A 23,411-nucleotide genomic window follows, 5' to 3' on the forward strand; every position below is an offset into this window, starting at 1 on the left:
AAGGTAAAACTGTTTACATTCTTATATGAAGAAATGATACAAATAGCCCTTCAAAACTCTTATCAACATCACAGATTGTAGAGGGAGGCAAAGTTGGCAAAGGGCCTCAGAGTGATTCTTTTATGTTTTAATGATCTTAAAGGAAGAATGAAAAAGGTAGGCAGAAGAATAAAATGGGAGAGGGAAGAAGAGTGGAGAAAAGTATCAAACATAAATGGAGTACACAAGTAAAATATACAAGTGAAGTTTACGAGGAGGGAATGTGTGATGGGGAACATTTAACCCTCACTCTCATCTGAACTGATTAAAGGGAAGAAGAATACATATGCATATCACACAACCAGGTACATACATTTTACCTAATAGGGAAACAGATGGGAACGAGGTTAGAATAAAAAGGAGAAAAAAAGTAAGTGAGACTGAGGGAAAGATTAGTCAGAAGCAAACAAATTCTTAAAGAAGGGAAGAGGAGAAAAGTAAGAGAATAAAATAGAAGGGAATAATACAATTAGCAATCATAACTTTGAATGCAAATGGGATGAACTTACCCATAAAATGGAAGAAAAGAGTAGACTGGTTTAGAAAATAGAATCCAAAAGTATGTTCTTTACCAGAAACACAATCAAAGCAGGAAGACGGAGAGTTAAAATAAGATGCAAAAACAAAACCTATCAGCGAGTGATAAAACATTTATTATAAGCTTCCACAATGTGTCAGGCAACAAGCTAAGTGGTGGATATACAAAAAAACAAACAAACCACAAATGACACAAAATATAATCCAATGGGGGAGACAACACATAAACAACAATGTACTAACATGCTATACACAGGACAAACAAGATATGTAAACAGAGGAAAGACACTGGAATTAAGAGGGATTAGGAAAAGTCTGTCTGCAGAATGTGTGATTTTAGATTTAGATGTGACTTCAGAATGTGTGATTTTTAGCTAGGGAGGAAGAGCACTACGGCATCAAGGACAGCCAGTAAAAACATCCTGTCTAGAGATGAAGTATCTTGTTTGAGGAACAGCAAGGAGGTCACTGTCACTGAATCAAAAGTGTATGGCGATGGGTGAGAGTACCAAGTGCTATCAGGTCTGGGATTTTCTTGGCAAAGATACTTGAGTAGTCTGCCATTTCCTTCTTCAGCTCTTTTTACAGATGACTAAACTGAGGCAAACAAGATTAAGTGACTAGCCCAGACAGCTAGTGTCTGAGGTCTTCCAGCCTCTAGGCTCAGTATTCTATCCACTGCACCACCTAGCTGCCCCAAAAAAGAATGGCATCTTTCAAACTCATGTTACCAATGGCAGGAATACTGACATGCAAATAGCTGTTATCACATGTACATTGATTTACCATAGATGAAAACGTAGAATAATCTCATTTTAGCTACACTCAACTGATGATAAAAGTGATAAAGAGATATGTTGGGGCATCTAGGTGGTGCAACAAATAGAGCACCAGCCCTGAAGTCAAGAGGACCTGAGTTCAAATCCAGCCTCAGACACTTAACGCTTACTAGTTGTGTGACCTTGGGCAAGTCACTTACCCCAATTGTCCTGCCTTCTCGTCTCCAAGAAAAAAAAAAGAAATATGTTAATGAAACTAGCTGTTGAAATTATGTCATAATTAGAACTTTATTTTATGAAGGGCCCAGACAAAAACATTTCAAAAGAGGCTTACAGATATCTCCCCCTTATAAATATGAAGATAAATTATTTCCTTACCTCACACTCTTGTTCTCTGGCTGAGTAGGATTCACTGTCCCCTTCTGTGTCTGTTTCAGAATCATCTCCCAAGCTAATCACACATGCATATGGGCAAGGCTCTTGTTGTGATTCCGGAACAAAATCATCACTTCCTATTTCCAAATTATTTGTACATTCTTCAGTACTAAGAGTATTGATAAATGGGCAACTGACAGAATTCAATGTAGTAAAAGTTCTTTGACACTGTTCAGGGCTCTCACTGATTCTGATACCTAACCAGGGACACTCCGATCTTTTCTGTGAAAATACATGTTCTGAACAATCTTTTGTTAGGGTAGGCGAAAGCTGAATTTGACAATTAGTGTCTGTACTGCAAAGGTCACTCCAGAAACCTTTTGCTAGGTGCTCTGCCACTTCCCTTTCCACACTGCTTCGATCATTTGTTGATGCAGGCCTCTCATCTCTTTGGCCTGAAGCAGATTTCAAAGGTAGAGACTGATTTTCAGTGATTGTTTTATCTGGTCTTGTATCTGTACTAGTCAAAGGATCTTCAGCTAACATGGTTACATTTTGCACACCTGTAATATTCAAATCACCATATTGTTCATATGAGTGCAAAAGAGAAAGAGAATAAAATCCAGGGGGTACCACAGGAGAATCTGGAGGAAATTGTGTCACCTCTGTTTTTGCCACAGAACTCTGACGTGGATTTTTTTTCCCTTTTGCTTCTTCCCCATCATCCATTTCTACTTGACTGTCTTCATGTTTTAAAATCATCTGTAAATCTGTACAATCTTGGGTTTCTACATCTTCATTTTCAGGTAATTCATTTGGCAATGTTTGAACATCTTTAACACTGGATTCCACAATACGAACTCTATCTGTTCCAAAAGCTTTTTGGAATTTCCTATACTTCGGGCCTAAAGATGGCAAACCAAGAACATCTTCCTTTTCTAAGCATGATTCATATGTTTGATTGGCACTATCTTGGACAGGAGGTGGTATCTTTACATTTTCTTTACATGTTTGGAGTTTAAAGTGAGGAGTCTGAACATGTTCAGCTTCTAGAAGTTCTTCTACTTCATTTATTCCTAGATCCTCATGATCCAACAGTGAAATTTTAATGTTGGCTTTCTGACAATGTGATGTAAAGCACTTTTTTGTTGGGTATTCTTGCTGGTCTATCGTGGAGTTCAAAAATTTAAGTCTGAGGAACTCAAAACAGGATTCTTCAATGTTGTGCATGCCTAAAAATTCAACACATTTATATACTTCATCTACATTGTCTTTATTTAAAATAAGTTTAGCTGTATAGGCAAACTGAATCAAAGGATTAAATCCTTTAACTGTCACCTGTCAAAAGAAACAAACAAAAAAATTAACATACCATATAAAAGTTTCAATTAAATTAAAAACAAACATTTCAACTACTGTGTATAATGTGTAAGGAAACAGGAATACAAAGTCCAAAAATTCAAGAATCTTCATCCTCAAGAACTTGTATAAATGTGAACGAAAACACGTATACCAATAAGGAAATACAAAGTAAGGGGGTAGGAGGAAGAACCTGAATATTATCTAAAGTCCTTAGTAGGGTAAAGTGGCCTGCCCTGGAGTCAGGAGGACCTGAGTTCGGATCTGGCCTCAGACACTTAACACAAAAAAACTAGCCGTATAACCTTGGGCAAGTTACTTAACCTCAATTACCCTCCAAAAAAAAGGCAAAAACAAAAAACAAATAGTCTTTGGTAGGGAGAAGAGATTTGGGAAGGGATCTGCATTGGCTGTACTTAAATTAGAGAGAAGAAAAATCCAGTCATAGAAAGAACAATGAATAATGACAAAGAGGAAGGAGATGGAAAGTCATGTATGGCGAGAATAAGCCAAGGTAGCTGGATTGAAGAATAGAAGCAGAATATTGTGAAATCAGGCTGCAAAGAGAGATTAGATCCAGATTGTGAAGGACTTTAATTGGGAGGCAGGAATTTTTATTTAATGCTAGAGGCAAAAGGAAACCACTGAAGTGCCTTGAATGAGGTAGTGACTTGGTCAGACCTATCTGCTGAAAGTTTAAAATATGCAAAGTAACATAGCTGGCACAGGGTCAACTATGATTGTCATCACAATAGCAATGGTTTAGTAAGATAAAAACTCCTTAGAATACTTGTGCATTTTCAAGAAAAGTATATATTCTATTCAGTGGAACCATACCCTTAATTTTTTAGTATCTCATCTTAATTTTATGTAAAAAAATTATATCATCATAATCAAAGAGTAGTCACTGACCTCCTATCAAAGAAAGCTTAAGTTATTAAGGGTATATAAAAAGCAAAACAGAATCAGAATCATTTGTAACCTATTTAAAATTCCAGGTTTCTCTTGCCAAGCTTCTAAATACTTTCTAAAATTGCTAAAAATTAAGTGCATACATGTTTAAAAAAAAAAAAAACAAACTTTTGAGAGGTCCTTGTCTAGCCATCCTGTCTTTTAAAAAAAATTAATAACACACAAAACTCCCATATGGAAAATAAGAAATAAGAGTACAATAGCAGAAATAAGGCCCAAGATTCATACATAAGGACTCACTCTCTGAAGGAACATCAGCTACCTCGGCCTAGTTAGCTGTTCTTAAAGGATGATTAGAGGTACACCAAAGTGATTGTTTCAGGCTCATTTCAATTTTAGACACTTGTCAATTAATCTCCAGGGGTGGGGGAACCTGAAGCCCTAATCTAGGTCAAGCTCAGTCCCTTTGGATCCAAACCTCACAGAAAAAATCCCCTTAATAAAAGGATTCGTTCCACAAAACCTGGACTCAGTCAAAAGGCCACACCCAAGAATGTGGAAGGCCTCATGTAGTCTGGAGGCCCCCACCCCTGACTCTAGACAGGTAAGGGTTTCCCCTTAGGATGATTTAGGTGATTTCCTAAACCAGCTTAGGGTAAAAGATCCTAAGTGGGAGAGATGCCTGCCACCAGGATGAGAGAGGCTTTAAACAGAAAAGCTGTACAATGACTGCTACTTCAACAATCAGCAACTTCACCTGGCAGTTGAGTTGGGTCTACAATCCACTTAATTGGAGGAATGGGAGAGAAGGTTCCCAACTGCCAGCAAACATTCACCATCATTCCATGCATTCCATGACAAATGATTTAAGACTGGACAACTTGGGGCGGCTAGGTGGCGCAGAGAATAGAGCACTGGCCAGTCAGGAGGTCCTGAGTTTAAATCTGGCCTCAGACACTTAACATGTGTGACCTTGGGCAAGTCACTTAACCCCAATTGCCTTCCAAAAAGCAAAAAAAAATTTTAAAAATTAAAAAAAAAAAGACTGGACAACTCAAGAATTGATTCTTGATACTTTTAATGGTAAGAATATTGGAAAAATCTAAAATATCTTGATTTGCATTACAAAAATTATAATAGTTATTTATTTGAATACTTAAAACTGTCCTTCCCAGTCTGAGTTCTTAGGAAGAGGTGAAAATGGAGAATGGAAGTTTTATATTTATTGTATTCTGCCAATGTCACAGCAGGGTTTTAAATGACATTGTTTACTTGAAAGTTTTCTATAAAACTTAATTGTCTGGGGCAATGTGATACGGAATACACTCGGGTGTGTGCTGAAACCAACTGTCTGAGCCCACTGTTAAATTTTCAGTAAGCATTTACACCTTAGTAAATCAGCAAATGCTACAAATCAGAGCTTGATTTGTTTTGTTGATTGTCTAGACTTTAAAAAGTGATAAAATGTTAATAATGCAGACTAATCTTAAATTTTTTCTAAGAGAGATGTTTGTTAACATTTACCAGTAAACCTATGAATATATTTCAATAATACTTTCAGCCACAATAAGAGAACCATATATGCTTGGAATAGGGACAAAGACATTTCCCAAAATCACAACCTGACACTTTAATGATGTTTGGAAGCATTTATAAACTAAGAAAAATTTAACAATTGATATCAATAAACAAAAATTAATTTACAGACTATATTCCTAGGGTTCTCTACCCAAATAGTGACACATTGCCAGGCTGATGTATAAACAAGAAAACTTGTATTCATTAAAATAAAAGGTAAATTAAATAAGGAATAAATCAGAACTTAAGGAAACGTGAAATTTATTGATCATCCAGCACCATGGGTTCTATTATGTTTCTAATAAGAAAAAACTACTTTTAGGGGGTTAAAATATTATTTAATTAGAAGGCTAAACATGGTTTTGCTTTATGTTGTTAAAAAAAATTCATATTGGGCCAATTAGGTGGTACAATGAATAGAGCACCGGTTCTGGAGTCAGAAGGACCTGAGTTCAAAGCTGGCCTCAGACATCTGACACTTGCTGTGTGACCTTGGGCAAATCACTTAACCTCAATTCCCTTGCCTCCCCACATCCAAAAAAAAAAATTCACATCAAAGTAATCAAAATTGTAACTTCTAATTTTGTAAAACAAGACATTGTAGTCATAAAAGTTTTTTGGAAGTTATCTCTAAGAAACACGTATTTGTTAATTCATGTAATTTCACTGCTTTGATTTTTTTCTAGGCCAGGACATCAATATTGATCTGACCAGAAGAGGGATAATTTAAATTACCCAAGAAAATGCTCCCAATTATATTTCAAATAAATTCTCTATTTTTATTTTGCCTTTTGAAGGGCAATTGGGGTTAAGTAACTTGCCCAAAGTTACACGGCTAGAGGTGTGTGTGTGTGTGTGTGTTAAGTGTCTGAAGCTGGAACCGAATTCGGGTCCTCCTGACTCCAGGGCTGCCTCTTTACTCACTGAACCACCTAGCTGTCTATTTTTTTTTAGATTTTTAGATCTGTTTAAGATGGTTCATAAAATTCTTTACAAACATCTTCCCAAAACAGAAAGGTATTTATAAATTTAAATTCAACACATCTTGACACCAATGTCTCTATCCCAAACCTGGATTCTTGATGGAAAAAGTTTTGGCAGATCTTATAAAAAAATAAGGACTTCAAGTATGAGCCAGGGTGCAGACTGTATTTGTCTACAGACTAGTTTAGATGAGCTTGAAAGTCTCATTATAAAGTATACCTCAAAAGTGATGCAGTTAGGAACCACAAAATTCTTGAAACTACTAAGTCATAAAAGGGTTATGATTACAGGCAGAGACTGACTACTCAAAATTCAAATTAGAGCTGGGATTTCCCATTCTCTGCTAAGCTTTTTTATAAGAAACATTCCCAGATTATTCAAACAATACTTAACTTAGTATTAAAGCTGAGAAGGATAAACTATGGGTTTATTTTTCCCTGTTAAAATGTCCTACAGAATGAATATACATTTAAATAAATATATGACAACTCCGAAGCTACTTTAAGCTACAGTACCAGCTGATATATCTATTTAAATTAACTTGTTGAACTTGATATCAGTAAACCTGAATGTATTATCTACTTACATAACAAACTTGTTAACAAAAGTTAATACCATTATGATATAGAATTAATGAGGTTAAGACCAGCTGTTCTCAAAAGTAAAATCTCACAACTAAACATTTTATTCAAGGAACCCATGAATGAATAAGCTGATGGATTATTCTATTTCTTTTTTTTTTTTTAAAGCAATTGGGGTTAAGTAACTTGCTCAAGATTACACAGCCAGTTATTTCTGGGTGGGTGCTAAGTGTCTGAGCCCGGATTTGATCCCCAGGTCATCCCAACACTGGAGCCAGTGCTCTTACTCACTGTGCTACCTGGCCGCCCCAGGATTATTCTATTTCTAAGACTTACTTTCTACCTTTGTCCCATTCTAAAATTTTTGACAAAACATACTTCTAAAAGCTTGACACAGAAGCTCAAATATATGCCTGTGTGTGTGTGTGTATATGTATATAGCTGTTGAAAATCATGTCTGTCTTAACATAGGGAAGTCTTTTTCATCAGACTAATTAGACCATTAACAGAGTAACACTATTTTACAAAGCTCTTTCCTTATAACAATGAAGACACTATCATCTAAAATTTTCAATGCCTTGAAATTAACACAAATATTATCTCAACATAACAGATGAAGAAACTAACTACAATAAAATGACTAGCCTAACAGCTAGTAAATGGTAAAGAAAGGATGCGTTTTGATTCAACTCAAACTCCAAATCCATTACATTGTGAAAAAACTAATACGTTTACCATGGGCCAGATCAAATGCTAAATGGCATTTTTTAAAAAACTTCATTTTTTTTAACATCTTAAATATGAAGTTACCCCCCAAATACTGAAGATATGAGGCAGAAAATAAAACTTTAAAACTTTCATTGAACCATGTCTTGTTATTTTTGAAACACTATAGTAAATTTTAAAAAATCAACAACCACAAACCAAGTTTGTTGCTATAGCAGATCCTGCTTGTCAATTTGAAAATAAGACTATTTCTACACAAAGCCCTTACTTAGATAGGGCATATACCTCTATTACAAGGGCAACAGAAATCGCTGGACTCTCTCTTGACCATGTCATGTCATTTGCCTGTCTTCCTTCCCTATTACTTAAAAATCCAAAAAGCAGCTTACAGATATCCACATCAAAGACTACTCCCAGAAAAGTCTTGGTACTCATGGTTTTGTACTTCTTGAATTCTCCATACCTAGGGAATATATACTGGTTCCTGACCTACTTAAACACAATGCCAAGCCTAAAGAAAAACTGTGAACATACACTGTCGTTAAGTCTCTAATTCATTCCTTTCTGTACACAATTCCCTTCTCACTTTTCACCAAGGTACCCAATGACCTCTTGGTAGCTTTTAAGTGTTCTTCTACTGCACTGCTCCAAAAGGTCTATCCCAGGATGCCCTATGTGCCAGATCTTCCCCTATCTTTCATCAATTAAAAATAGCATTACATCACTTATCCCATTTGTAGGATTTGTTTGCCAATTATCCAGTTAATTTCATAACTGTATGTATGCTAACAAATGTTACTTAGATGCGTTGATGAAAAAATTTGATACTGATGACCATTCTTCTCAGAGGACTCTAAGCCAGAGACCACCTACAAGTCATACAAGGCCTTCCTGTCCAAGACGGTGACAGTGGCTCAGAAACAGACATTTCAAATGAAGAAAACTGTGTATGCTCTGCCTGGAGAACAAAAACACTTCTAGGCAGCAAGGGCCCTCAAAAGCTCAGGTGTAGAAAGGCAGGTCAGCTAAATGGCACAGTGGACAGAGTGCTGAGCCTGGAATCAGGAAAATCTGAGTTTAAACCCAGTGTCAAATATTTCTAGTGCTGTGGCCCTGGGCAAGTCACTTAACCTTTGTCTACTTTGGTTTCCTCAACTGTAAAACAGAGATTAGTAACATCTACTTCCCAAGGTTGTTGTGAGAATAAAATAAGAGATTATCTGTAAAGTGCTTAGCACAAGGCCTGGCATATATTAGGTATATATTTAGTACTTAACAAATACTTGTTCTCCTCCCCTGAAGTGAAGATTATGATCCTTTAAAACTAGCATTGACTGGTGTAGGGGAAGACATGGTTAACAGGTCACAGAAAAGTAAAGGGTTATCCAACCAGTCATCAGACTTACTGTCTCAGACAAAACTGGGGAATCAGTTATACATGAAACCAAATAAAGCCTTGAATGTAATAGCATGTGTTCAGTATGCACATTTTAAAAACTGCTGCATACTCCTATTTTATTTTTTCTCTCCTGTACCTTTATTAGCTTTATGTTAGCATGATGAATATATCTGTTAATATGAAAAAAATGAACTGCTTTAGGGGGGCGGCTAGGTGGTGCAGTGAATAAAGCACCAACCCTGGAGTCAGGAGGACCTGAGTTCAAATCCAGCCTCAGACACTTAAAACTTACTAGCCCTGTGACATTGGGCAAATCATTTAACCCCAATTGCCCTGCCCTCTCCCCTCCAAAAAGAAAAAAAAATTAATATGCTTAATTTGTTGTTAGCAAATTAATCTATTTTCCCTAGCTTATAAATGGTATCATGTGAAGGCCTAAATTATAGCAAGGTTTAGATTAGCTGACTTATTAGGAGGTGAAGAGTCACCAAAGACCCTGGAAGTTATATTTCTTTCCAGCATGGAAAAAGTAGAAGTTATTTCTGAATCACAACTGGAGGGCAGCGATTTTCTTCCCCTCTGCTACAGCAGGAGTTTAAATCTTTTGGAGAGGTATGAATATCAATTACCAGAATAACTTACACACTGTGCCATACAGGCTTTTCCAAAGACTTTTTAGTATTAAAAAAAATGAGAAAGGCATTCAAAACAGATAATGCAGAACCTACTCAAGCCACTAAGAAGTTACCCAGGATTTGGGACAATGGACTTTGCCAACTACACTCCAGCAGATTAGGGGACAGTAAGCATCAAAACTTGGGGGAGAATGTAAAGGTGAGGTGACTGATCTATTCAAACCCTTGTCATTTAAAGTGTTAAGATGGGAAGGGTGGCTAGGTGGCACAGTGACTAGAGCACAGGCCCAGAGTCGGGAGGGCCTGGAGTCGGGAGGACCCAGGATCAGTTCTGGCCTCAGACACTAAAAACTCACACAAAAAAAACTGGCCATGTAACCTTGGGCAAGTTACTTAACCCCAATTGCTTTATATGAAAAAAAAAAGTGTTAAGATGGGGCAGCTAGGTGGCGCAATGAATAAGAGCTCTGGCCCTGGAGTCAGGAGGACCTGAGTTCAAATTTGCCTTCAGACACGTGACACAATTACTAGCCATGTGATTTTGGGCAAGTCACTTTAAACCCATTTGCCCTCCAAAAAGAAAAAAAAAGTGTTAAGATGCCAAAGCAAGCTCAAACATAGGCCTTAGACTCAACACAAGGCAGAGCTGTTCAGACCTGCTAAAGAAACTTGGCTGTACCCCAGGGGTCATCCATGAATTATCAAAATGAGAAAATATTTATTAAGAGGTTAGAGCAATCATAATAGGACTGACCTGTGGCAGAGAAGAGAGATATCAAAGAGGATCACTAGCATAGGCATCTCAAAAGATCTAGACAATGGTTGGAAAAGGCTGGCTCTTGCCCTAACTTCCCTTCCCAGTACGAGTCTATCCAAAGACCCTATATAATATAATTTGTTCTCTCATTAACCTGAATGTTTCTTAACCCAAACTGATTTCTGCCATGACAACAAAGAGGCCAAGCATTAACTAAAAATAGATATGAAGATAAGCAGAGAGGCCTAGGTAGGGGTGTCACTGAATCAATAACTTTTTGTCTAAAATGAACTCACTAAAGCTGAAGATGACAGAATACCAGAGTTGGCTTAAAAGGAGCTATTTTTTTTTTAACACAGTGCTACACCTACTTATGTTTTTAACATACCTAACATATGTATGTTAACAATGAACTTTTGGCAAAAGTACCTTACCATAAAAAAGTTAACTCAAATGGTAGGAATGAGGCTTTGGACAAATCATGTTTTGTGATATTCTTCATCTCCTTGAGGATGTGGCCTGTGAGCTACTTTTAAGTGCTTACTTCTGCAAGATGAGAAGTAGGAAGGCATACTAGATAAAGTGCATTGCCTCTAAGTCAGGGAGACCTGGGTTCAAGCTCTATCTCTGAAACATTGATAAGCTGTATGACCCTAAACAAGTCACTTAACTACTTGGTGCTCTAAGTCAGCAGGGTCTAGGCTGAATGGGACGTCAACACTCTCAAGTTCCACCCAAACTAAATTAAAATGGGATAGGGAAATATTTAAGAAAATAAATAAAAATACAATAAAACATAAATAATGTTCTATTTTAAAAGTAAGTCTAGAGGCCCCCATTTCTATTCAAGTTTGACAACACTGTTCTAGGCAATTCTGAAACTACAAGTTGCAGAAAAGATACTGAACTACATAAGGAGTATTCTTAAATGGGAACTCCTTATACCAATGAAATCACACTGTAACCCCGATGTGCAAAACAATGTGCTAGTCAATGCTGGAGATACAATGAGTTTATCCAGAGAAACAGCTACTTTTATGAGCCATACCCAAGTAAGTTCCTCCACTGGGATGGGCATTCTTTAAACATCATGAATGCCTATAAACTTCCCTCTTCAACTTCTTAATATCCTCTACATTCACAGATACTGGTTTGATTATTTTTAGTCATTTTGGAAAGGTTTTAGGAGGTGAATAATATATCTTTAAAAATTAATTTAGGAGTCATTTTCCTACTTGAAAATGTAAAATCCTTTTATTAGAAACAGTGTGATATTATAGAAAGGAGATGTGATATAAGTGGTTTTGAAACTCAGTTTTGCCACTTCTTAGCAACATGAAATTGGACGAGTTATTTCATATCTCTGGATCATAATTTTTTTCATTTGTAAACTGAGGAGAGTTAGCCAAGACGACCTGAGATCCCTTCTAGCTCCAAGCCCATGAGCACTGTGATTTTTAATATAAAATAATTCATGATTCTGAATACAATCTAAAAAACCGATTACATTTAGGAATGCTTTTCACATGGCTGGCTGACGTCAATCTTTATTTTACATATCTTTACAAGTTCTGGCTTAGGTCAATAAAGGACTAAAAATAAGTTTACTGTTACATGTTACAGAAACATGGATCTCCTACCTCTTCTGGGAGAGTAATGATAAGATCCGTATCTGATTGGCCAACAATTCTTGAAAGAAAGTAACTGCTGCATGCTGCCAGCACACAACGGTGAGCACGAAATTGCTGATCTTCCACTAGGACAGTGACATCACAAAGAAGATCTCTTTTCCTTTGATCATTGAGGCTCAAAAGAATATTGGTACTGTGTACTGAAGATTCATATGCAAAACCCATTCTATTCTCCGTCAGAGACATTCTCTATGGCAAATGATGGTATGAAGTTCAATGGAAAGCATATTTCTCTGGTCTTCATCAAACCTATGAAAGAAATGTGCGAGATTACATAAACTATTAAATCCAGAGTGACTGTAAAGATTTAAAGACCAAAGCTTTCAACATTCAACTGTTTAAATCTGACTTTATTTGTGTGAAAAGTGTTTTGTAATTGCGTTCATAGAATCACTGGGTTTTTCTTGGCAGGCACATTCCCAAGTAGTTTATACTGTCTACATATGTTAAATAGAAATTCTCTATCTCTTGCTGCTGGACTTTGCTGGTAATAAATAGAAATGCTGATGATTTAATGGGCTTATTTTATATCCTGCAACTTTGCTAAAGTTGATAATTATTTCAACTAGGTTTTTTGTCAATTCTCAGGATTTTCTAAGTATATCTGAAAAAAATGATATTTTGTTTCTTCACTAACAATTCTAATTCCTTCGACTTCTTTTTCTACTTTTATTGCTATAGCTAGCATTTGTAGTACAATACTGAATAATAGTGATAATGGAATCCTTGCTTCATCTCTGATCTTACTGGGAAAGCTTCTATCTTACTCCCATTACAGATAATACTTGTTATTAGACTGAGACAGATACTACTTATATTTTTAAGGAAAGCTCCATTTATTCCTATACTTCCTAGTATTTTTGATGGTAATGAATGCGTCATTGTTTTTCTGCATCTACTGAGAATCATGTGATTTCTGTTGGTTTTGATATTGATGTTGTCAATTATGCTGATAGTTTTCCTAATATTGAACCATCCCTATATTCATGGTATAAACCCTACCTTGGCCATCGTGTATGATCTTTGTGATATATTACTGTAATCACCTTGCTTGGATTTTATTTAAAATTTTTGCATCAATATTCACTAAGAAAATTGGTCTATAGTTTGTTTCTTTCTATTCTGACTCTTCCTGGTTTAAATATCAGTGTCATATTTGTATTGTAAAAGGTATTTGATATGACTCCTTTGTCTCCCATTTTCCCAAAGAGTTTATATAGAATTGGAATTAGCTGTTCTTTATTATTTTTCTTTTTTTGCCTTTTTTTGGGGGGGGGGGCCCCGCGGGACAATTGGGGTTAAGTGACTTGCCCAAGGTCACATGGCTAGTAAGTGTTAAGTGTCTGAGGCTGGATTTGAATTCAGGTCCTCCTGACTCCTGGTGCTCTATTCACTTCTCCACCTAGCTGCCCCAACTGTTCTTTAAATATTTGGTAGACTTCACTTGTGAATCCATCTGGTCCAGGAGATATTTTCTCAGGGACTTCACTGATGGCTTGTCCAATTTCTTTTTCCAAGATGGGGTTAAGTATTCTATTTTCATCTTCTGCTAATCTGGGTAACTTGTGTTTTTGTACATTTTCATCCATTTCACTTAAGATTGTCAGATTTGTTGGCGTATAATTGAGCAAAACAGCTCCAAACAATTCTTTTAATTTCCTCTTCACTGGTGGTAAATTCACCCTTTTCATTTCTGATAGTCTTCTAGTTTCAATAGGAATTGGGAAAGTGGTTGCTACACACGTAGGGGTTTTGTCTGGGATAATTTTGAGGGGCTTCAAATTTGCAACTCCCTGCTGGAAAGATTTTCTCCTTATGACTTTCTTTACTGGATACCTTATTTTAAGGATCCACCACAGAAAAATTAGCATTTTTCCCCCTCATTTTGGTTTAGGCTGAAATTATACAGTATATTTTCTCACATGTTCCTTTACAAGTCAGGCCATTTGTGTGTGTGATCCCCATTGAAACAAGAAGACTGGATCTGCTAATTCCTCTCAGTGTTCCAGGAGAAACCTTGAGTAAAGAGTTTCTAACATCGTCACTCAGGGCAGCTAGGTGGCATAATAGAGCGCCAGGCCTGGGGTCAAGATCTGAGATAAAATCCAGCCTCACTAGCTGTGTAACTCTGGGAAAGTCAGTGAACCCTGTTTGCCTCAGTTTCCTCATCTGTAAAATGAACTGGAGAAGGAGATGGCAAACCAGTATCTTTGCCAAGAAAACCGCAAACAGGGTCACAAAGTGTTAGACATGACAAGCAACTGAACACTGTCACTCATAAGTCAAGCCCCACTTTCTTCATCTGATATGTAGCACCTAATGTATTGAGTTACCTCACAAAAAAATGTTAAAGAAAAAAGTTTGGAACTACAGTTGTAATTATGTTGATATGAAGGGCTTCTCCATAAAGAAATCATGCAATGTGGGGATAGTGGGAAGTAATTTTCATCTATAAGGATAAATGATAAATATTTGGCGAACGTAGACAAAGTTGAAGAATTACTTCTTTCTTGACATAACTGTCTTAATTGCTATTTTATGAAGAAATATTATAAAGAAAATCCTGTGAAGTCGTGGAATTTTTGAAAGAATGGTACCCATGATGGCAGAGGAGGAGAAAGAAAATAAGACTAAAATAACATTTTCTGAAAAACTGAACTTAACTCTTTTCCTGAAGACAAATGCACAGGGGATACTTGAGAGACCTGAATCAGTATCTTGAATGAGCTGAATGGCAGAATTCTATTTCCAGAAGAAATATCTCCAGAAAAAAAAATAGTTTACTCTAGTCATGCTATCTCATAGCTAAAACATTGATTTCACTGTTACTACAACATATATTTATTAACTTTGATATGGTAATTTAATCACAGGAGACAAAGGGATTTGATAAATAGAGATATCAGAAATTACTATTGGGAAGGGAAATTTATCCAAAATGGAAGATCAAGCAGATTAATGAGAAAGAAACATTAATCTTGTTAATAAGATCCAAGCTTACCTTTGAACTAATCTAGAACTCTGGATAATGATTAAAAACATGGAAGCAAATCAAAAAGCAGGCTAGAGATATCAAGCCCCAAATGAAGCAGGTTGTGAAAAGCATAGCCCTACATGCAACAAGGTATTACTGGTCTGGGGTCTGATCAGTTGTAACTCACCCAATTTCTGCCTGTCACCCGACTTATTCTCTATAAATTATCTTTATGCTCCCTAGCTATACAGTAATCTAAGAGTATGCTATGATAACTTACTTCTCATTAATATACTTCCTCATCAGGCACTCCAGTTCATTAGACAGTGGTTAATATTGGTGATAAATAATATTTAATGAACTAGAGAAACACCCATTCCCAATACTTCAGTTACATTCATGGATTAAAACTTGTTCAACCATAGTTCAGAGGATGGGCATGTATTTGTTTCTAGTTTCTACTAAGAATATTTTTATATGGGGCTTTTGACTTGATTTGGGGAGGGGAGTATATTTAAAGAAATGTTAAAATTACAAATTATTAACTAGTGAAATTTATAACAAGAGCATTTAATATTTTGGCTATGATCAATGTCACAACCTGAATCACCATAAAAATCCTGACTACACTGCCAGTTGATTTTTCTTTACTTGCAAAAACTCAGTCTTCAGCCATTAAATTTTTTTAAATTAAATTGTTTCTTTTTAGTTTACATCATTCGTTTCCACAATATTTTGAGTTACAAATATCCTCCCCCATACTCCCTCTGACTTTCTCGTAGGGCAAGATGGATCTTTATGCCCCAGTGCCTATATATCTTATTTCCCAGTTGCAGGTAAAAAAAAAATTATATATATTTTGAACATTTGATTTTGAAACTCTGAATTCCGGATTCTTTCCCTTCCTCCCTCTTCACCCACCCTTACTAGGAAGATAAGCAATTCAATATAGGTTGTACACATGTACCTACAAAAACATTTCCATAGTGGATATATTGTGAAAGACTGACTATATTTCCCCCCATCCTATCCCTCCCCACACTTGTTCTATTCTCTACTTTGACCCTGTCCCTTTTCAAAAGTGTGTGCTTCCAACTTCTCTCCTCCCCAACCTGCCCTCCCCTCCATCATCCCCCCTCTCATCCCTTTTCCCCCTACTCTGCTGTAGGGTGAGATACCCAATTTAGTGTGTATGTCATTCCCTCCCTAAGCCAAATTGAATGAGAGTAAGGTTGACCCATTTCCTTTTGCCTTCCTGTTCTTCCCCTCCATTGAAACAGTTTTCCTTTGCCTCTTCTATGAGATAAATTTACCCCATTCTGTCTCATCCCATCTCCTCTCAATTATATTCCTCTCACCTCTCAATTACACCTTTTAATTATCATCCCTTCCTATTCAACTGGTCCTGTGCCTTCTATGTATACCTGTACACATATATACACACAGTCACATATGTATTCATATGCCCATACACACACACACACACACATTTCTATTCCCTTCAACAATTCTCATACTGAGAAAAGTTTCATAAGTTACAATTATCACTTTTACATGTGGGATGTAAATAGTTCAACCTTGATAAGTTCCTCATGATTTCTTTTCCCTGTTTACCTTCTCATGCTTCTCTTGCTTCTTGTATCTGAATGCCAAAATTTCTATTCAGCTCTGTTTTTTTCAGCAAGAATGCTTAAAAGTCCTCTATTCCACTGAATAACCATATTTTCCCCTGAAACATGATACTCAATTTTGCTGGGTAGGTGATTCTTAGTTTTAATCCCAGCTCCTTTGACCTCTGGAATATCATATTCCAAGCCCATAGATCCCTCAGTGTAGAAGCTGCCAGATCCTATGTTATCCTGATTTTGTTTCCACAATATTAAAATTGTTTCTTCTTGGCTGCTTGTAATATTTTCTCCTTGATCTGGGAATTCTGGAACCTAGCTATAATATTCCTAGGAGTTTTCTTTTGGGGATCTTTCTCAAGAGGTGATGGGTAGATTCTTTCAACCTCTATTTTATCCTCTGGTTCTAAAACATTAGAATTTCTTGAAGGATGGTTTCTAGGTTCTTTTTTTGATCATGGCTTTCAGGTAGTCCAATAATTTTTAAATTGTCTCTCCTGGATCTATTTTCCAGATCAGTGGTTTTTCCAATGAGATATTTCACATTGCCTTCTATTTTTTCATTCTTTTAGATCTGTTTAATAGTATTTTGATTTCTCATAAAGTCACTAGCTTCCATTTGCTCCAATCTAATTCTGAAGGAGTTATTCTCTTCAGTGAACTTTTAAGATTCTTTTTCCATCTGGCAAATTTGGCTTTTTAAGGCATTCTCTCCTCATTGCCTTTTTGAGCCTCTTTTGCCATTTGAATTAGTGAGTTAGTCTATTTTTTAAGGTATTTTCTTCAGTCAGATTATTGACTCTCTTTTCCTGATTTTCTTGCATCATTCTCATTTCTCTTGCCAATATTTCTTCCACTTCTCTTATTTGGTTTTCAAAATCCTTCTTAAGCTCCTCTATAGCCTGTAACCAGTTCATATTTTTCTTGGAAGCTTTTGGTGCAGGAGTTCTGATTTCATTGTCTTCCTCCTGTTCCATACTTTGATCCTTTTTTTGTCCCCAAAATGGGAGTCTAATGTTGGATTGCTCTGCTTGCTTTGCTTGCTCATGTTGCCACTCAATTACTTGACTTTAGAGCTTTTTGCCACAGTAGAACTCTGCTTCCAGGGAGGGGAGCTTTGTCCCAATCTCTGGGGTTTTCTCAGCTGCTGGAGCTATTAGCTGGGTGCCCTCTCTGAAGCCTCCACACACTCAGGCACCTGGTCACACACTCCAGGACCTCTATCTACCCTGGACAGCAATCCAGATCCAAGCAGGTTAAAGCAAGAGAGATTACCCCTCAGACTGGTCACTTGGTCGCCCTACAATCTGCAGGCCAGGAACTCTGAACAGCCATGTGGTGGTAGACACACAGCTGCAGTACCTCAGCCACTTCTCCCTCCAGGTGGCAAAGGCCAGACTGCACTCCCGGACTGTTCTGCACCCTTCCTGCCAGCCCGCCTGGCTATCTTCAGCAGGAAGTTAGTTTCTCTCTGTCACTTTGTGGGTTCTGTAGCTCTAAAGTTTGTTTAGAGTCATTTTTTACATGTATTGGAGGAAGTGGAAGCGGGAGCCCCGAGAAAGTCCTATTTCTACCTAGCCATTAAATTTTCTTGAAAAAAAAAAAAAAAGACCTTTTCTTTTCCTTTCTTTGAAGTTAGCTCCTCCCCAGCAGGAAATATTTTCACACTATCTTAACAGTCTCTCTCCACAACCAAGTAAATTTTCATTTATCACAGATTAAAAAAACAACACACACCTTCTCTAACACAACTCCATTGGGATAAATTTTCCATATTAAGCCACCTTTTCATGAATTCTCATAGGTCACAAATAAAACATATACTCCCTGATTTTATAAGAAGCATTTCACACCAAGCTATTTCTCAAGTGACTTTTAAACTGCAAGAACAAAACTTTTTTATCTCAACATTTTAATTCCTAAAGGTACTGTAACAGTATCTATGATCTCTGGAAGATTTCAGCTATTTTTTTCAGTCACATTTGACTCTTTGTGATCCCATTTGAGGTTTTCTTGTCAAAGATACTTGAGTGGTTTGTCATTTCCTTCTCCAGTTCATTCTGCAGATGAATAAACTGAGGCAAACAGGGTTGTTATTTGCCCAGGGTCACACAGCCAGTAAGTGTCTGAGACCAGATTTGAACTCAGGAAGATGAGTCTTCCTGACTCCAGGTTTGGTACTCTATCCACTTCACCACCTGGCTGCCCTATGCTATGGTAATACAGAAACACTAATATCCTGAGGTAGAACTGTAGCTTTGAGCAACTATTCTGGAAAACAATAAAAATTAAATCAGCCACATAATGCTCCACCTCTGCAGTCCCATCCAGAACTAGGAGGAAATAGCTAAGGAAAAGCACAGAGCACATACAGTATTCCTATCTTCCTGGAAAGGAAGTAACTGATTATATTAGCCCTAGATCCTCATCTTCTCCAACACATTCAAGACTACAGAGGATGCAGTGAACTACAACAGAAGATAGTACAGGGGCGCTAGATGGTACAGTGAATAGAGTACTGGCCCTGGAGTCAGGAGGACCTGAGTTCAAATCTGGCCTCAGACACAAACACTAGGTTGTGACTGTGGGCAAGTCCCTTAACCCCAATTGCCCTACCTTCCCCCCTCCAAAAAACAAACAAAAAAAAGAAGGTAGTACAATTGTAGGAGGGTGAGGGAATGATTGTAAAATCCTCTAAAATTACTATCCTATGAGCCTATAAAGAGAGATTCTTAACTCAACACTCTCATATAGGACTAGGCCCCTAGAGGGGAGTAAAGTTCAGTTCAGCATCCCAATCGAAGAGTGAAGCAGAGGGGGCAGATTTCAGTGAACGCTGTGATCCCATCTCAACTACTCCATCCAGGACCAATGAACTTCATCTCAGTATATCAGGTCAAGGAATGAAAGAACACAAAGTGGTTGTTAACAGTCCTCCAGTGTAGAACCAGAATAACTCTACAGCTAAAAGAAGTTCAAAAGAAACAATACGGAGACTTTCATGGAAAGATTAACAAAGATATAAGCAAATAGGAGAAAACTTCCAATACAATGACGACATACTATGAAACCCAAGATAAATTTCAGAAGTAATTTTGCAGTAATTCCAAGTAGAACCCAGAAAGAAAAAAAATGATGGATTGCTCACAAAGATCTAAGGGTGGAACGAAAAAGTGAAGGAAGAGCTAGAGAGATAAAGAATCAAATTAGAGCTCTTATACAAAATTAGAAAAAGCAAACAAAAGGTGGAAAATCTTGCCTAACTAGTAAATATCCTGAAAGATATAATGGAGCAGAGCTAAAAAAAAAATTCAAGGTCACGATAAGGAATATTAGAACAAAATCAAAAGACTAAAAACCAGAAGAAAGGAAACAAGCATTTATTAAGTACCTACTATGTGCCAGACATACCATGCAAAGCATTTTACAAATATTATTCTCATTCAATCCTTACTACAACCCTGGGAGGTAGGTTCTATTTTACAGTTGATGAAACTAAATCCTAAGTGACTTGCCCAGTTCATTCACAAAGTTAGTAAATGTCTGAGGCTAGTTTGGTTTCAGGTCTTTCCTGGCTCCACTCTAACTCAAGTATTCAGAGGCACCACCTATTTGCCTCTGAATATATGAGGTAGCTGACAACTGACCTGGAAAAAAGAATAAGGAAAAGACTGAAGAATCATTGGGTTTCTTAAAAACCATGATAAAACAAAAGACAGGGTCACTACATTTTTTAAAAATCATTAAAGAAAACTGCCTGAGAACCAAAGAACAAAATGAAAAATTACACAGTCCAAAAGTTATCACCTGAAACTCTATACAATATACTCATAAACATGACTGCACATTCCAGAGCATTCAGGTTAAAGAGAATGCAAGATCCCACTGTACTTTAAGTGGGATCTTTACAATCTGACAAGATACAGCCTTAAAAACTGCCTGCCCTGTCAAATGCAAACACTAACATCATACAAAATTCCTTGAAAGACGCAAGATGGATAATTCCATCTGATCTATTATTACCATCTAAGGTATTTGCCACCATCATAAATGATGTAAAAGAAACAAAATAGAAGATGAATTTTCCTCTTTCCAAGTACTATTTATATATGCCATTGTGATTAAATTAAGCCCTAAAATACTACACAGTCTCCTAAGATCTCTAATCACTCAAAATAGCTGATTGTAAACATCCACATAGGAAAAGAAAGAAAAAAAGAGAAGGGGGATGGGAGGAAGTAAGGAAGAAAGGAAAAGAGGAAGGGAGGACAGGAGGAAGAAGGAAGAAAACAGATGAAGGTTTTCTATTGTCCAGATGATGGCATGCAGTTGAAAGGTGTAAAATCACCTAAACGAGATCCAAAAGCAGAATGATTTTTTTTCACCATTTAAAGCAATATTGGGTTGGTGATATTCATGTTTAAAGCTATTAGCAACAGTATCACTAAAACTGTTCACCAAGATAGGAGGAAAAAAAGAAGCAATTTCCTAAGGAAGCTAGTTAATGGTACTTGGTAGTTATAATTCTGCTCCCAGGTAAGTCTGGGGCAGTGTGGTAGGCACAGCACAATTTATTCATGAAAAGTCTTGGGAGAGGGAGGTGGGGGAAAAAGCAATGAGAAAACCAGAGACATCACATCTCACTATCATCATAAAGAGACTAATATCTTTATTTAAAACACAAAATAACTTAAAAAAAAAAAACACAAAAACAACCCAACCCTTCTGATGTTAAAAAAAAAAAAAAGGCAGGACAGTGTTTTTTCCTGGCTGTTAATAGTAAGTCAGTCAAGTTAAGTGCTGGCAATATAAATACAAGTAGAAAAGACACTCTCTTGTTCTGAACGAGCTTACACTTTAATAGGGGGAGATAACAAATAAAAAGAAGCTAAAGGGGAGGAGAGGGAAAGAAGAGGAGAGACTGAGACAGAGAATGAATGAGAATGTAGACAGTTCAGGATAGTAGCCTGGAGAGTAATGAAATATGGCATTTGCAATGTGTGTGCATTCCAGGGCTGGAGTAAAACTTCAGGATGAAGAGCTGTGACCTGGAAGAGCAATTCCAGAGTGTTGCCCAGAGAGAAAAAGCTCAGGCTCAAACCATTTGGTCAAAAATATTACTCTACAAATTTCTTCAGTCATTTCTACAGGTTGGGCACTCTTTCAGTTTGTCAGTTAAGTAACCCTAGGAACAGAGCACCAGTATTTAAATACCACACTGAGGCTTCCTTACTTACTAGGAAACACAAAGTTTTAATTGGCCAAATTCAGGGGCACTACAACCACTCGCCTCTTCTCCAGCTCTGGTTTGCCTTTTATAGTGGAGCCTGGTAAGCCCCAGCTGTTTCTAATTACCTCTCAGGCTCTTCCTGGGTGAATGACTCAGCAACCTGACTTTAAAGGAGCCAAACTATTTTCTAACACAATCTATTGGTTAACCAATATTGACAATTAAACACTTTTTTTTAAAGTAACTTTACTGGATAATAGAGTTGGAAAAGAAAATGAGGTCCCCAAAGAGTTAATGTTTTGTCCAAGGTCACAAAGAGAGGAAGTGGCAGAGCCATTTTTTAAACTTAATTCCTCTTTCTCCAAAGTCAGCACACTTCCTACTGCACCAGGCTGAAAGATGATTTGCTCATAATGCTTTCCTCACTCCAATCAAGCTTCTTTTTTAAACAGTTCTCTAGATTGCTCCTTAACAAGCGGCACCTTACTGACCTGGGAAAATCCTACTCCTGTTTTTCTATATCGGTCAGTCAAAACATTTGTCATCAGTCTGAAAAGACGAAATATTTTGCCACTGATATGTTCCTACATTTGCAGTTTGTAGCTTTTAGTTATTCAAAACTAATGAGCCTTTATGATTTAGGAGTGTTATATTAAAATTGCATAATCACATGCTAAGACAAATAAATCCATAATGGCAAACAGTTCTAATACTGGCATTAACGCTGCAAAAAGAATACAAGTGCTGACACATTTTCTTTTTAGGCACTGGCGTTTCCGGTGACACTTTTCACAGCTTCCACAGTTACTATTTCATTCCCTGGGTTCTGTCTGAACTTAATTTTTTTTTGAGAATAAAACAATTAGACCTGTAACATTCATTATTTTATAATGCTGCCTGCCTTAAATTATTTCCTAAATATTAATATTTAACATAGAGTTTGGGTAGTGATTTTTTTCTATGACCTATGAGTAAGTTCTGATGCATCCGAGTTTTCGATTCCCGGAAAAAGAGGATCTTCAAATAAACTGAAAGCAACATGTTTACATTGTAACCAGGAACATTTCTCACACCCAAATGAAAGCCGAGGGGCGGGCTTTTTTTTGAGGGGTGGGCGGTGAGGGCTTCGGAGGCGTAAAGGGCTAGAAATCCAAGGGGGATTAGCGGGAATATAAAACAAATACTAAGCTGTATTTACACAGGGGGGGAAAGCCTTGCTGAGGTGTAATG

General features: G+C 37.0%; 1 protein-coding gene across 2 annotated transcripts in view; it reads right to left on the reverse strand.

Moving 5' to 3' along the window:
• Nucleotides 1-23,411, reverse strand: part of BACH1 (BTB domain and CNC homolog 1) — a 39,335-nt gene that overhangs the window by 15,443 nt on the left and 481 nt on the right. Inside the window, exons 2-3 of one of the 2 annotated variants that reach the window (XM_069074844.1) lie at nt 12,302-12,601; nt 1,734-3,068 (exon numbers count right to left, since the gene is read on the reverse strand). In XM_069074844.1, coding sequence (XP_068930945.1) covers nt 1,734-3,068; nt 12,302-12,538 — 1,572 coding nt within the window. In that variant the 5' untranslated portion in view covers nt 12,539-12,601. The remainder of the gene's footprint in view (nt 1-1,733; nt 3,069-12,301; nt 12,602-23,411) is intronic. The other variant, XM_069074845.1, reaches the window with a different exon arrangement.

Source organism: Petaurus breviceps, unplaced genomic scaffold, assembly GCF_028583685.1.
Source record: "Petaurus breviceps papuanus isolate PSGF00001 unplaced genomic scaffold, PetGlider_PUasm1.0 90897, whole genome shotgun sequence".
Lineage (NCBI taxonomy): Eukaryota > Metazoa > Chordata > Mammalia > Diprotodontia > Petauridae > Petaurus > Petaurus breviceps.